Raw genomic sequence first — 15,110 nt, 5'->3', positions numbered from 1 at the left:
AATGATAACACTTTCAGGACTACATCATATATGAAATGAAGTCGCAGCTAGATCTAAGCCTAACTGTTACCTTTAAAAAGCTAAGAACGTGCCATAAAGTGGACCCCGAAAGCATGGCTAAAAAGGTAAAAGCAGGGCACACTTGCGTAAAGTTAGCTTGTTTTAAAACGGGGATTACAAACATTTCCCTCGGCACCTCATAATAACTACAAAACATTAAACAAGCATTTGCAATGCAATAGGTCTCGCATTAGGAAAGTTTGAGCGATTGGTATTGTAAATGACACATTTTTTATTTATGTGTTTGTTTTGAAAATAGCGAAATTAATAGCTTTGTCATTTACAATGCCAATAGTTATAACTTTCGCAAATTTGACACCTAAAGCATTTGTATTGCAATATGTGTTGTATTTACGTGACCATTGTCACAGTTGCAGCCTGATTGACAATGCAGTGTCCGAAACAAATGACCAATCATAATCGGGTTTCTTTAACCAATTGGCCATATACTGCTGGATGTACATTGTCATGCTTGGTTGTATCAGTTTAGGGTCTATAATGGCAGGATCCCAAGAGGCTGCTGCACTGGGAGGGAGTGTGTGTTTTGTGTGTGCTCATGAATGAGTGTATCTACGCGTGGAAGCGCGCATGCGCATCTATGTGTAAGTGCATCTGCGCCTCGTGTGATGTCAGATAAAATTTACTTTTACCTCCAGACAAAGCATGCGGAAGCCAACTATGGCATCCGTGGTGCCACCCCTGAGGCAAAGTTAGTATTTACTAAGAGCAGGCACTTCTATTATGATGGGGGTGCTACTGGCATAATGGTCACAATTCTTGGCAGACTGCAGGTTTTTATAACTTGTTTTGGAGCACCCATGGTTTAATTGGGAGACCTCTAGGCAGACTATGAATGCTTATGGGAAGAATGAGCCAAACCCTGGTAGAACAGTATTAATTTGTAAAAAGTCTGTACACGTCCTGCTGGATGAGGGCACCCCAGGGATAAAGGTGGTCATGCTGGAACTATGCTCCTACTTGGAATAATGGAACCCATCACTGGCAATATCTAGTCCATGGAATACAGGTAGTGTTTCTTGACTTATGTATGTCCTGCATCTGTGGAATTATGGGGCCCACTGCTGGCATAATGTGCTACAGGGCACAGCAAGCTTATTGCATAGCATTCCTATAATAAAATGAGCATGCCTGGCATGGTGGCAGTGGCACAATGGTACCCAATTAATGAAATATTATGGCCATTCTTGATATAACTGTCATCATCACAGGCATATGGGAGGTGGAAAACACTAGCGTACGATTGATTACCCTGGTATGTGCGGATTATACATGAGCATGTAAAGCAAACTCTTTGGAAGGGGAACAATCGAAAAATAAAAGTAACTAAAACCGAGAGCAAGGAAAGATGCAATTTACATTTTGAAATGCGCAAAATTGAATAGATTTATTGAACTGCTCGCAATGCTTTGGACTTAATAACCAAATTATTTTTTTATGCAACCAGCCGACATGTGTCTAGACTTTGTTTTATATTGTTTTGTTGCGAGACAAACTGCCTTTCTGCTGTGGCTACTTCTTAACAATGTCTTAAAAAGAAGCATAGGTCGACTTCGCTAAAATAGGCAGAACCGTTAAGAAAAGAAAATCAAATCCGTTAAAACAGTCTAAACACAGAAATATCTTTACATACTGGAACAGTGCGCTGCGCACAGGATATACTTCAATATTTAGACACTTTAAACAGCATTTTATGTACCTTCGTTTAGTCTGTAAAAAAGGAATTTGTTTTAAGGAAGAACATGTACAACTAGGTATTTAGTTTCCACACAGGTTAGTTGAATGTACTGCACACACGGTGTGACAAAATTAAAAATCAACGCAAAGATTGGAGCGGAAATGCCCCAAACCACCATAGTCGCTGATTTATTGCTCCTTCCCTCGGGAAAACGAGTCAAACAAGCGTTGGCGGCCGCCCAAAAAAATAAATCGGCCGCGAAATGAAAATAAAACAAACAAGTACTGTATTATAAATATGCACGGCGGCGAATGTGAGAGGCTAAGACAGTGCAAGGCACAGTGTGAGAGTTCACTGCAGAGCTTGGCATACTACAAGCGTGTGGAGAGCGGCATGCTGATTTGGAAAGCAATTTGTGAGAAGTAGAGCAGAGAAAGTGAGTGGGCAAGTCCGGGTTAGAGGGTAAGGTAGTGAGCGTGCAGGACATCTTGCGATTGTGTACGACGGTGAGAAGCATAGAGTTTTCAAGCAAACACAGTGTTTCTGGCAATACTTGAGTGCATGGTAAATAGAGAGCGTGGGCGCAAGGGAGTAGAGGAACGGAGTCTATGCACAGCAGCCCGGTGAGTGGGACTGCTGGCAATGTGATAGTGAAAGCGTTAAGCGCTGCCCGCCTCACTGTTGTTAAGGACCGTATATTGTTGGGTCCGGGAATTGTCAGCGTGCACTTGTACAGCAGCGTGTGTAATAGTGAAAGAGTGAGGTGCTGTCCGCCTCGCCATTGTCACGTACCGTGTGCATGCTGTAGCGAGAAGGGAGATAGGAGATGGGCACAGCGCGTAACTGGACGTGGTGAATGCGCGTGTCCCGATCCCCTCAGTACTCCCACATAGCCCTAGGACCACGAGACATGACTGCAACAAAAACAAGCTGCGAGCGTGCGCATCCTGATAACGGAAGTTCGGGAGCGTCACGCCTGTCGGGGGGCGGGACTTCCGTTTTCCGCGAAGCCCGCGCCCACGGAGTTGATGCCCCGCGGTGGCTGCAGAAGTCAGAACGGAGTTGCAGCGATGCGGTGAGTAAGGCTTAGTTGTAAGGGGGGTGGTGTGTGTGTGTGTGTGGGGGGGGTAGAGGGTGGCAGCGGCGTGTGTATGCGTGCATGTCTGTGTGTGTGTGTGTGCAGGGGGTGGGGGGCGGCAGCGTGTGTATGTGTGCGCGCGCCTGTGTGTGTGTGTGCGTGCAAAGGGGTGGGGGCTGGCTGTGTCTGTGTGTGTGCGCCGTTAATGCATGCGAGGGAAGCGAGTTAGTCTGCGCAAGCGCGGCTCAGAAGCGCGCTCCCGTGGTCAAAACTGAGACTGCAAAAGCGTGCATCTGAGTCGTGTCTTCATTCCTAAATACGGGTGACAATAGGTCTGAAGCAGACGCAATCAATGCTTACGCATTGAATGTAGGTCTGCTTGACCTAAAAATGAGTAATATCCTTAGGGGATTTGCCATCGCAACCACATGGCAACAGAGTCTCGCCTTTTTTACTCCCCCACGGGTGGGCGAGGAGAAGGTGAAATAAATCAAAACGTAATCTTGATAACCTCTTCGCTGCTGGCGTTGGCCAATGGCCATCGAGCGCACTACCTTCATAGTGCTGCGCACGTCCGTTGGCCGCCGCCGCCGCGCCCACTACGCAAAACCGCTGCGGAATTGCCACAGTGGTTAAGCAGTTAATAAAAAATGGTTATGCGTTTTGGGAAGACTACGAGATACGGTTCTATTGTGGGGACGTCTTAAGAATAATATATTGACGTACACTGGGATTCATTAACTCACGCTCTTCCCTGTTCACCAGCCGCTGTCTAAAAAAAGTCTCCTTGGCCCAAAAAGATATTTTCTTTCTTTGAATTCGGATTACTATAGAGATCGGCCCTACCAGGAGTCTTTTATCCATCCTGGATGTATTTTAACCAAGGAATGTAGTGGGCATGGTCCAGAGCCGTACAATCCCTTAGGCTTTCTCTATTTAGGGTGGTACCCTTGTTCAACCAGACTTTGAGCCAATGAGAAACAGGGCGAAATGAGTACATGTCAATTTATTGCATCTGGATTTACCTCACATCCTAGGGGAGTCCTCATCTGGGCTGAAAATAAGGCAGGTGTGACGATAGAAAATGTACGCATTAATCCAAGTGGTAGATTTGTGGTGGCCCGTTGTTATAAGGAAGGCGTGGCAGTCCTGTTGATTGGACTCTTCGGTCCTAACTATGATGACCCACAGTTTTACCACACCATCGGCGCCTACCTGCACCAGAACGATGGCCTGCCTCGGATTTGGGGGGGGGGGGCTACTTTAATTGTCTCCTGGAACCTGCTAAGGATAGATCTATTACCCCGACCCGCAGAGACTGCAAAAACTATCACAGATATAATGGACTGCTTGGGAATAGTGGATATATGGAGACATTGCTCAAATACTGGGGGCGGGCATATGCACTATTCCACCGTACATGACATACCCACTAGGATAGATTATTGGTCAATCTTTAACCCCTCCAATGCTCGTGACGGAACCATTCCGTCACGAGCCTCGGGTGGGCTGTGCTGGTGACGGAACAGTTCCGTCACGGCCCGATCGCTGCGCCTGCGCGGCGCGAATTCCGCGCCTGCGCTAACGTTCTAATGGGCGGGCGGGTCCGTGACGGAACCGTTCCGTCACAAGCACAGTTCACCTTAGGGCTGGGACGGAGCGGTTCCGTCACGAGCTCGGGACCGCCGCGCGGCCCCGCCTCCCCCTTAGCGCTGCGGCGGAATAGCCGCCGCAGCGAAGGGGTTAAGAGCCTAGTCCCTAAGGTTACCCAACGTGAACCTCTCCCCCATACATATTCGGATCACTCGCCAGTGATATTGACCATGGAGCTCTGACAATGCCAGACCTCTGCCTTTACTTGGCGATTCCCACTGTACTCTCTCCTAGACTCCGCCTTTAAAGTGGAATTGAGCCAGCTAATAAGCGAGTTTTTCTCAGACAATGTAGGCTCTGTGGATACATTTGCTGAAGTCTGGGAAACATTCAAAGTTTATATCGGGGGTATGGTTATATCAAAGCACTTAGGGGTACTAAAATCCCTCCGGAGGAGGTGAACACTCCTAGAAAAAGAAATATCGAAGCTAGAAACGGAACATCAGTGGTTGGGAGATAAACAAACGTTAAGGTACATCCAGGTTATACTAGAAGAGTACAATGAAATAGCAGCCTAGGAGTTTCAGCATATGGGACTGTATGTGGTAGCCAGAGCATAAGGAGAAGGGAAACACCCAGGGGCAATGCTAGGGGCAAAGATGCGCCCTAGGAGAGAGGTAGAGACTCTTTTGGACGTGTTAGATGAAGATGACAAACCCCTACATGAGCCGAACCATATAGCCGAGAGATTTGGCAAATACTATGCTGAGTTCAATATGTCATAAATAACCCCAGATGAGGCAGCCATGAATGACTATATAGAGCACATTAAAATGACGAGGGAGCATCTGAAGGCTCCGCTGGAACCGGAGGAGATCCGTGCCGCACCAGCGGGTATGAAATATGGGAAAGCGCCGGGGATGGATGTCCTAATTGTGGCTTTTTATAAAGCATATCAAGATGTCCTGATACCACACTTAGTCAGGCTCTATGAATAAATGGTACAGACCGGAAAAATACCCCTTTGATGCGCGAGGCCCTTATAGTTGCAATACCTAAACCTGGTAAACCTCCCATTGCCTGCTCCTCCTGTGGGCCTTTATCGTTATTAAATGTTGACGCAAATATATACGGTAAAGTACTTGCCAAAAGACTGGCGTTGATATTAGCAAAGGTGGTGGGGCCAGAGCAGTCGGGATTTGTCCTGGTTCGGAGTCTGCATACTAATCTTAGGGCGCTGCTGGGAGCAGTACAGGTACTGGATCCCGAAACAGAAGAGGCAGCAGTCTTTTTGGATGCCAAAGAGGTGTTTGACTCAGTCGAGTGGGTATTAATGAGTGCAAACTTGAGACGGATTGGAGTGGGAGAAGTATTTCAACAATTGGTTAGGACACTTCACAACAAACAGGTGTCACGTATTCATATTGGTGCAATAACCACGTCCCAAAGTCTGATTACAAGAGGCACCCGTTAGGGCTGCCCACTATTGCCCCTGCTATACGCTCTTATAGTGGAGCTGCTGGCGTGCGCGCTCCGAGAATATCATGGTCACAGAGGGCTGCGATCCCCGAGATACAGACTAGTCATATCAGCATACGCTGACAACATGTTGCTGTATGTTCGGGAACCAGGGAAGAATCTTACGCTTATGTTAAGAGAAGTGGTACGATTTGGGGGTCTTTCATAGCTAAAGGTTAACTGGGATAAGTCCATCATTTTTCCACTTACCCCCATCCACGACACCACCAGTATTGGAATTCCCCTTACGATAGACGACAGAAGCAGTACGGTATTTGGGAATGCAGATTCATACAGAACCAGCAATAGTCATACTTGAGAACTACGGTAAGGCAATACAAATGTTAGAAGATGTGAACCGCTGGGTCAAACTACCACTCTCTCTCATTGGGCGCATATCTCTTATGGAAATGGTAGTCCTCCCTAGGTTTCTGTTTCTGAACATACCTATTCTGCCTAAAGCGATTTTTGCGACATTATGCAGTTTTCCTACTAAATTAGCATGGACGGGAAAGCAGCCAAAGGTTCGGTGGGAGGTCCTCACTCTACCTTATGACATGGGGGGTCTTAATGCGCCAGACCTAGAATTGTACTATAAAGTGGTGCAAAGCTCCTTCACCTACTTCTGGATTCATGGCCCACACGATCTGCCTAATCAGTGCTTGGAGAGAGACGACGCACACCCCCACACACTCCCACAGAAACTTTCAAGGCTGCAACCTGCCAAATTGGAGTCTTTGATCTAATGAACACTACATCACATGCACAGTGGAGCTTGTGAGATAAACAAGGGGCACACTCTTGTATTCCCGCATGTTAAACTGGAATGGTGCACATGGCTCTCGTTAGTACTGGAAACAAATACGAAAACTGCCCTGCAAACGCAAGGGGTAACAAAGATGGGAGATCTTTTTTACAAAGTAAAGGTTGGGAATCGGAGGAATATTCCTGAGCAAATCCAGAGCGGTCAATCACATCCCATCATAATCACACACCCACAATTTCTACTCAATAGAACACCGGGATGCAGCACAGTTTACAGTATACACTGCACATGTGTCATGTGTTGCATACTATACTACTACACAACATTTGGAAACACAAATCCTCTAAGGTAAAGCAGGATGAAATAACGTGTCACGCATTTATTTATTTATTGTAATTTTTAAAGCGCGGCGAATACCCGTAGGCGTCTCGGCGCTGGCTGAGGGCATAGGTCAACATCCAGGAGAACCAACGGAACCTTCCTAACTATTGGTCAAACAACCAAGTCTTGAGTTGTTTACGGAATATTAGCAGGGATGGACTAGTCTTGATGTAAGAGGGTAGGGAATTCCAGAGTTTTGGGGCGGCAACCAAAAAGCGTCTATCGCCCCAGGTGACTGTTCTAGTGCGTGGTACTACTAGATGATTGTGATGGGTGGAGCGGAGAGCACAAGTTGGTATGTAATGTACAAGATTATGTTTAAGAAAGTGGGGGCCTTGATTGTTAAGTGCCTTGTAGACAATACACAGCGATTTGAACTTAATTCGACTGCGTATCTGGAGCCAATGAAGTTTCCTGATGGTGTTGGAGACAGGTGCAAATTTTGGAAGTCCCGAAAGCAGCCGGGCTGCTGCGTTTTGAATTGAATGCATCTTGTTTGTCACTCGATTTTGGGTATGAAGGAAGAGGGCGTTACAATAATCCAAGGCGGACAACACCAATGAACTTATCAGAGTTTTCCTGACTGAATCCGGTAGAAAAGGTAGGATTTTCCTTATCATTTTAAGTTTCATGTGAGCCGTGGCTGCAATTTTATTGGCATGCGCCATGAAGTTAAGACCCATATCGAAGGTGACGCCAAGATTCCTGACTTAAAGAGATGGGCTAGGAGGCGTTCCGAAAGATGTAGGCCACCAGACTGATGACCAGCCAGGAGAAAGGTGACCAAAAATGACCACTTCGGTCTTTTCTGAATTAAGCTTCAGACAATTGGTGGCCATCCAGTCACCTATGGCCACCATCCAGTGTATTTTCTTTTCGGTGGACTGTTAATGATGAGCCGCAGCACAGTGAACATGAAATGCACTACTACTAAACAAAAAGGTTAAGGCGGCCCTCTAAACCAAAACGTTTGTTGATCCTCAGTTACAATTGACACACATACAGCATTGTTCCTGTGTCTTAGTAAGCATGTAAGGTAGCGCAGATGGTTAACGCATCCACTGCGGAAATCTGCAGCATGCAGAGCACAGGCTTGAAGCCTTTTAAGATGCAACACCCTTCTTTTGTGAAGGCGTCCCCTCCCTGAGTATAATGGACATAAGGTGTGGATATTCTTAAAAGGGTTGATGCGTGTGTGTGTGTGTCTGTTTGTATTTCCAAAACGCTTGCAGGTATAATCCTATGTGCTGTTCATCCCTCTAAAATCTAACTTTGCTGTTGCATTTAGGAAGCAAACTGTGTTGTTAAATGAATCTTACTGGAAACTTATTTTAGGCAGAATGAAGTCCTGCATGAACCAAGAAGAGGTAGACGAAGGGTTCCTTCTGCTCAGGCGTCACAGTGCAGTGAGTCGTAATAATGATCATTTTATCTGAGCATGGTCCTGAGAGATCGACTCTCCTTCCAAAGCGTACAGCCCTCCATCAGCGCTAGCAGTGATGCCCAGCTCGGGTTTATGCATATTTGTGGAAAGACCAGGATGCCATGAGCTCAGGTGCAATCAAAGAAAATCACCAATTTGACTGTTGTTGGGCTGCTAATATACAGTAATTTACAAGGTTCCACTGGCCCCTCACAGCCCTGGGCTCCGTGCCACTGCACCTGCTGCACCAATGGTAAAGCGCACAGAAGCATGAAGAGTCAGCAAGCACCAGCAGGAGTGTGTGGTGAATGGACCAAGAACAGCAGGAGCATCTGCCGTCCGCTGGGAAAACACGAACATGGACTTCAATCAAAATATTATCTCCAAGCCTAAGACTGAAAGAGATATCTGCAATCATGAGGAGCACAAATAAATGAATGCTTGCAGTGATTCATTTGTTTTAAAAAAACAAACCTGTGCCAGTGCTCATGCCACCGCTTTTGCTGCACACGTGCAAAGCTGGCGCTGCACCATTAGTTTAGTGCCCTATTGGCTAGTTCTGCTGCTGGGGGAGTAAATCATTAGGGGCCACTTGTACAAAGCATTTTTGCAGTCAGAAACGCCCAACCACAAAAATGCTTTTACAAATGCACCAAATACAAATTGTGATTCAGTAACACGCTACCTACTTGCAATTAGTGTTTGCGATTTGGTATTTAAAAGGGGCGTGTTCACTGCATTTCTTCCAATTACTGAATCTGAATGTCTGTATGAAAGTTTTGCGACCAAATTAAGGTCAAATTTTACTGACTCCCTGAAGGAGGTGGTAACCCATTTGCAAATAGGTAGGGGTCCTTTGAAGAATGGAAAACAAATATTTTTAAGAGCAGGCGGCTGTCCCACGGCCCCCACTGTCTACTCTTAGAAAATTAAAACAGAAAAGCTTATTTTTTTTCTTTTTAAATGCATCCCATTTTCCTTTAAGGAAATTGGGCTGCATTAAAAAAAAATAAACAGATTGCTTTAGTAAAACCCAATCATAGACATGGTGGTCTGCTGACCGTAACAGGCTGCCATCTTTGTGATGGTTGTGATTCCTAATGGGTCTCAAATTGCGACCTACCTCACTAATATGCATGAGGTAGGTATTTTTGAATCTCGCTAGCAATTGCTAATGAAACTCAAAAGAGTTGCTTTCATACATTAGGAATTCCGATTTCCAAATTGCGACTCATAGAGAATCGCAAATAGGAAATCGGTATTCCTGATGCTAGTACATCCTGCCCTAAGTCTTGTTTTATTTTGCATTCTTCGAATGAGGAAAGCAAAAAAGGACTGGGATGAAAAAAGAAATTTTTAAAATCAGTCTGGACACAGTATTTACTCCTTACAAGAGGTAAATCAAGTTATACCTGGCGGCACTCATAGATAAGGGGCTGCTCATTGGGTTAGCTGCTTTTCAGTTGGTTGCGGCAGCACTCTTCACTACCGAAGCCTGAGCGCTGTAGAGCTTATAGAGTGACAAAAAACATAAATGTGAGCCCTATAGGAGGGGATCTTAAATGCACAGAATGCTGACTCGAACCCATTGTAATGCAAGATACAGCAGGATTTATTAAGGAAAATATGTCTACATACATCTGCAATAACCATAGTTGAACTACTAACTCTTAAACATATGTGGTAAACGGTATGAAGGAAAGGGAAAAGAGCCCACTTTTCTTTCTGCAACTCCAACGGTAATCAGGCACTACAAAGAGCGACCAGCACCTGGCCTGAAGATGGAAGCCAGTCCGTTCCGAGAGGCGAGTACCTCTGTGCGCTACAGAGGAGCATCGGGCTTCGATTTGTTGGGACTTTGGCATCTGTGAATAGGGGGCTGTGCTGAGAGCCCTAGCTGTGAGCTAAAAGTTGTTGTGACATGTAAGTAGTAGTTTAGTGTGTGTTTTGTAAGACGGCGTGATAGCGTTGCGGCTGTGCCCTCATGTAATGGCGTGAGAGAGGTGGTAAATGAACCCTTTAAATTAATCCTATAATCTGTTGGTACAATAGAATCAACTAGCAGTGAGACAGACTCAGCACATTTATAAAGGAATAACACAAGGATGAGATTGGTTACCGATCATAGTCTCCTTACATTGTTGTACGGCTGCTCGCAATCACGCTTCACAGGTGACCAGAGCTGCAATTACAGAGCCCAGGTCTAGGCCGGGAAATGGCTCATCTTAATGATGCTGTGTCACTGGGGGCACATATGCCTTAGCATGCTTGCGGCAGGGTCAGAAATGACTTCCATTATGCACGAAGTGCATGCCTTTTGAACACTTTGAGCTGGGACTTAAACATCAGTATGCCGTACATCGTTCCCCTAAATACCGAACAATACTAATTAGTGGATGGACTTTTAAAATAAATTAATCTGCAAGGCGCGGATCATGCCCGGACAGCCACTGCTGCCTGTAAAGCCCTGCAGCCTCTCTCAGAAACTAGTGCAGCAAACAGCATGCGAAGAAGAAACATGCTGCACAACTGGTGACCCGATACACTGCAGTTTAAGAGCCATGCTGCTCGTTCTCCCCACTTCCACGGTGGTATGTTGCTAGGCCCAAGATCTGCTCTCTGTGCTCCTTCACGCAAGAGATCTTTTTTTCTATGCTGCTCGCTTTTTAAAAGCAAGAGCTGCAAATGGTGCCTCAGTGATATTTGAAGTGTATGCGCTTCGCAACGGAGTTTGCGCACTCAGGGTTATTACACTAAATGCACGCTCCCTACTGAGAACACTGGCCATTAGGAATGTAAGACTATAAGCCCTCACTAAGTTACAACATTCTAGTAAATCCTACTTTTGGGTAAGCAGGACATAAGATTGTTACAGTGAAAATGGATGTATCTTGTTTGTATTAATTGGTGTTGTAGAAACGTTCGTTTTGAGTGAAGTTCCTGGCATAAACTGTGATAGGGTTCTGTTTAGTGTGTATTATTTGGTGCCGTTGCATATGTACCTTTTTGAGTAAAGCTCTTCTCACACCCAGTGCAGTGATGAGGCCTCTCACTGGAGTGTAAACTTCGGAGCCGTATAAGATGTGCCTTACCAGTTAAGCTCTTCTCACACACTGTGCAGTGATAGGGCAGCTCTCCTGTGTGTGCACTTTGATGAAAAGAGCTTGTAAGACACTTTGCAGTGATAAGGTTTCTCTCCAGTGTGTTTGGTGTTACGAGACTTGACTTTTGATTTAAGCTCTTCTCGCACACAGTGCAGTGAAAAGGCTTCTCTCATGTGTGTATGCTTTGATGCCGTATTAGGGATCCCTGATATGCAAAGCGCTTGGCACACTTTGTGCAGTGATAAGGCCTCTCTCCTGTGTGTGTTCTTTGATGCCGTACAAGGGATCCCTTATCTGCAAAGCGCTTGGAACACAGAGTGCAGTGATAAGGCCGCTCTCCTGTGTGAGTTCTTTGATGCAGTACAAGGTGTGCCTTCTGAGAAAAGGTTTTGGAACACACAGTGCAGTGATAAGGCTGCTCTCCTGTGTGTACAATTTGATGCCGGAGAAGGGATCTCTTATCAGCAAAGCGCTTGGAACACAGAGTGCAGTGATAAGGCCGCTCTCCTGTGTGAGTTCTTTGATGCAGTACAAGGTGTGCCTTCTGAGAAAAGGTTTTGGAACACACAGTGCAGTGATAAGGCTGCTCTCCTGTGTGTACAATTTGATGCTGGAGAAGGGATCTCTTATCAGCAAAGCGCTTGGAACACAAAGTGCAGTGATAAGGCCTCTCTCCTGTGTGTGTTCTTTGATGCCGTACAAAGGTTCCCTTATCAGCAAAGCGCTTGGAACACAGAGTGCAGTGATAAGGCCGCTCTCCTGTGTGTGTTCTTTGATGCAGTACAAGGTTCCCCTTCTGAGAAAAGGTTTTGGAACACACAGTGCAATGATAAGGTTTCTCCCCTGTGTGTTTTCTTTGGTGCTGAAGAAGATTTGCCTTTTGACTGAAGCTCTTCTCACACATGGTGCAGTGATAAGGTTTCTCCCCTGTGTGTTTTCTTTCGTGCTGAAGAAGATTTGCCTTTTGACTGAAGCTCTTCTCACACATGGTGCAGTGATAAGGTTTCTCCCCTGTGTGTTTTCTTTGGTGCTGAAGAAGATTTGCCTTTTGACTGAAGCTCTTCTCACACATGGTGCAGTGATAAGGCTTTTCTCCTGAGTGTATGCATTGATGCTCATGAACAATTTTCTTTCGAGGGAAGCTCTTGGAACATACAGTACAGTGATATGGCCTCTCTCCAGTGTGTGTTCTTTGATGCTGTAAAAAAGTTCCCTTTTGAGTGAAACACTTTTTACACGTTTCGCAGTGATATGGCCTGAGGCTGGTATGTCCTTTTTTGTGCCTCACAAGAAGTGTCTCATTGATAAATCCTTCCTCACACACATTACAAGCAAAGCGTCTCTCCTTCATGTGCATTCTGCGCCGTTTCCTTAAGTAGATATTTCGAGTAAAATTCATCTTGCCTCCGGAACCTTTGTGGCTTTCTTTCCCATTCATATTTTCTAGATGTGATTGTTGTTCTGCAAAATAGAAAAAACATTGAAAATTACATGAAGAAAATATTTCTTGAAAGATCTGCATTGATATAATATGGAAAAGTGAACAGTTACAATTCAGGGAAAAAAATGATGTTCTAGGAAAAAGAGTCATACTTCCCTTTGAGACACAAATGTTTTTAAAAAAAATATATTTTTATTGAGTTCTTGGCAAAGATTTAATAGCATAATGATTGCAAAATATCGAAGAGAAAAAAAAAGAAGATTTCACAATCCCACAGCTAAATCTGAACATAATGAACAAGGATACATTGAAATTGCCCAAAATAAGTACAGAATGCATAAAGAATGTATATTTAAGCATAAACATGATATTCCATATATCCAGTACTGAACATTTTTCTCAATCAAAATAATCTTTCCAGATTTTGGTAAATTTACGCAATGCTCCCATCCTTTTTGCATACAAATATTCACTGCTCCTGACTCTCTTGATTTTTTGGAAACACTCATTTACTGTTGGAATTATTTCTGTTTTCTAATATTTAAGAATCAAAGATCTGGCAATTGCAACAATGATATACAAAAGCTTAACTAAGGAATCTTCCAAATTAAGCTCTGGATCAACCCCAAGTATAATTAAATTATTATAACTAACAATCGTAAAATGTAAATATTGAGGCAATATAAAAAACATATTTTCCCAAAAAACCTTAATTTTAGGGCAAAAGACAATGATATGTGACCAATTAGGCAAATCCGGTTGGGTGCATCTAAAGCAAGTAGACGACGTATTACTATACATTTTTTACATGACTGCAGGCGTACAATACAACAGCCATTTGCTAAAGAAAAAGCATACGTCTCCAATTGGCACCTCTAAGAACCGTAAAGTTTAATTTATATAGGGTTTTCCAGTTTATTTCCTTTAAGTGAAGCTTTCGTGCTTTTGCCATTTTTTAATCGCTTTGGCACTTAAATCTTCCTCCCTACTTTGCGCCAATTTTTTCTTCCATACTCCCGCCCTCTTAAATACTGGGGACCAAAAAAGATCATTCGTTAGATTAGAGATTTGGCTTATCTTTGTTATGTCTATATAACCCATTAACCTATAAAGTACTGCGTATGAGCCCATAAGGAGAAAATTTCCACGTATTAACAAAGACATCTCGTCATGAGTCAACCAAATTCCATTTTTAATAAACTTAGATAAATTAATGAACACATATCTCGCCTAAGTGCGTATAATATCGGGTTCTAATCTGGTCCCCATTCCAAAGACAGCCTCTCTTTATGGAGTTACTAAGGTCAGGAGAGAAAGTGAGTACCTTTTCAGCATAACATCTCGCTTTTTGAGAAACCAACGCAAAGTCTTATATCTGACTAATTTGGGTGATTTAAAAATTGCGAGTGGAGAAAGTATCTTTGTTTCTTTACAGATTAAATCAAAAAAGAAATTAATAAATAATGCATCTCTAAATGCTGGATATTTAAATCTCGAGAGATACTGTGCAAAATATGCATAGTAATAATCTTTCAAATTTGGTAGACCCAATCCGCCGTGTTCCTTATCTGCATATACGGTTTCTATAGCTATTCGTGGGGTCTTTTTGGCCCAAATGAAGGCTGAAAAAAGGGATTCAATCTTTGAAAAAAAATAGCCTGGAAGGGAACAGGAGATGGTAGAAAACAAAAAATTGAATAGAGGGAGTATTGACATTTTAATTAATGCCACGCGGCCTAGAATGGATAAAGGCAGTGCTTCCCACCTTAGAGGGATATCACGCACTTTCCGAATTAAGGGTTCAAAATTCAGCATATATAGATCACGTACTGAGGATGTAAAATATACCCCTAGATATCTTTTGGGTTTATTGTTAATACATCTCTGAATATCTGGATGCAAATCCGGATTTGTATTACCGCAAATTATGATGTCAGTTTTTCTTTTATTAATGCGATACTCCCCCAAAGCTTCAAATTGTGTAAAAATAGAAAAAGCTACACAAATGGTGGCTAGTCCTCCTACACAAAGTGCGTTGACCTAGTCCTGC

The 15,110-nt window shown here is 44.0% G+C and overlaps 1 protein-coding gene across 1 annotated transcript in view; it reads right to left on the bottom strand.

The window, feature by feature from the left end:
* The window catches only part of LOC147736764 (uncharacterized), an 86,723-nt gene that overhangs the window by 20,150 nt on the left and 51,463 nt on the right, over positions 1-15,110 (bottom strand). The window contains 1 exon segment of the mRNA XM_086952692.1: positions 11,518-13,080. Coding sequence (XP_086808818.1) covers positions 11,518-13,080 — 1,563 coding nt within the window.

Source organism: Lissotriton vulgaris, chromosome 1_2 (genome assembly GCF_964263255.1).
Source record: "Lissotriton vulgaris chromosome 1_2, aLisVul1.2, whole genome shotgun sequence".
NCBI lineage: Eukaryota > Metazoa > Chordata > Amphibia > Caudata > Salamandridae > Lissotriton > Lissotriton vulgaris.
The sequence above is the reverse complement of the archived record's forward strand: the minus strand, read 5'-3'. Positions and strand labels throughout refer to the sequence as shown.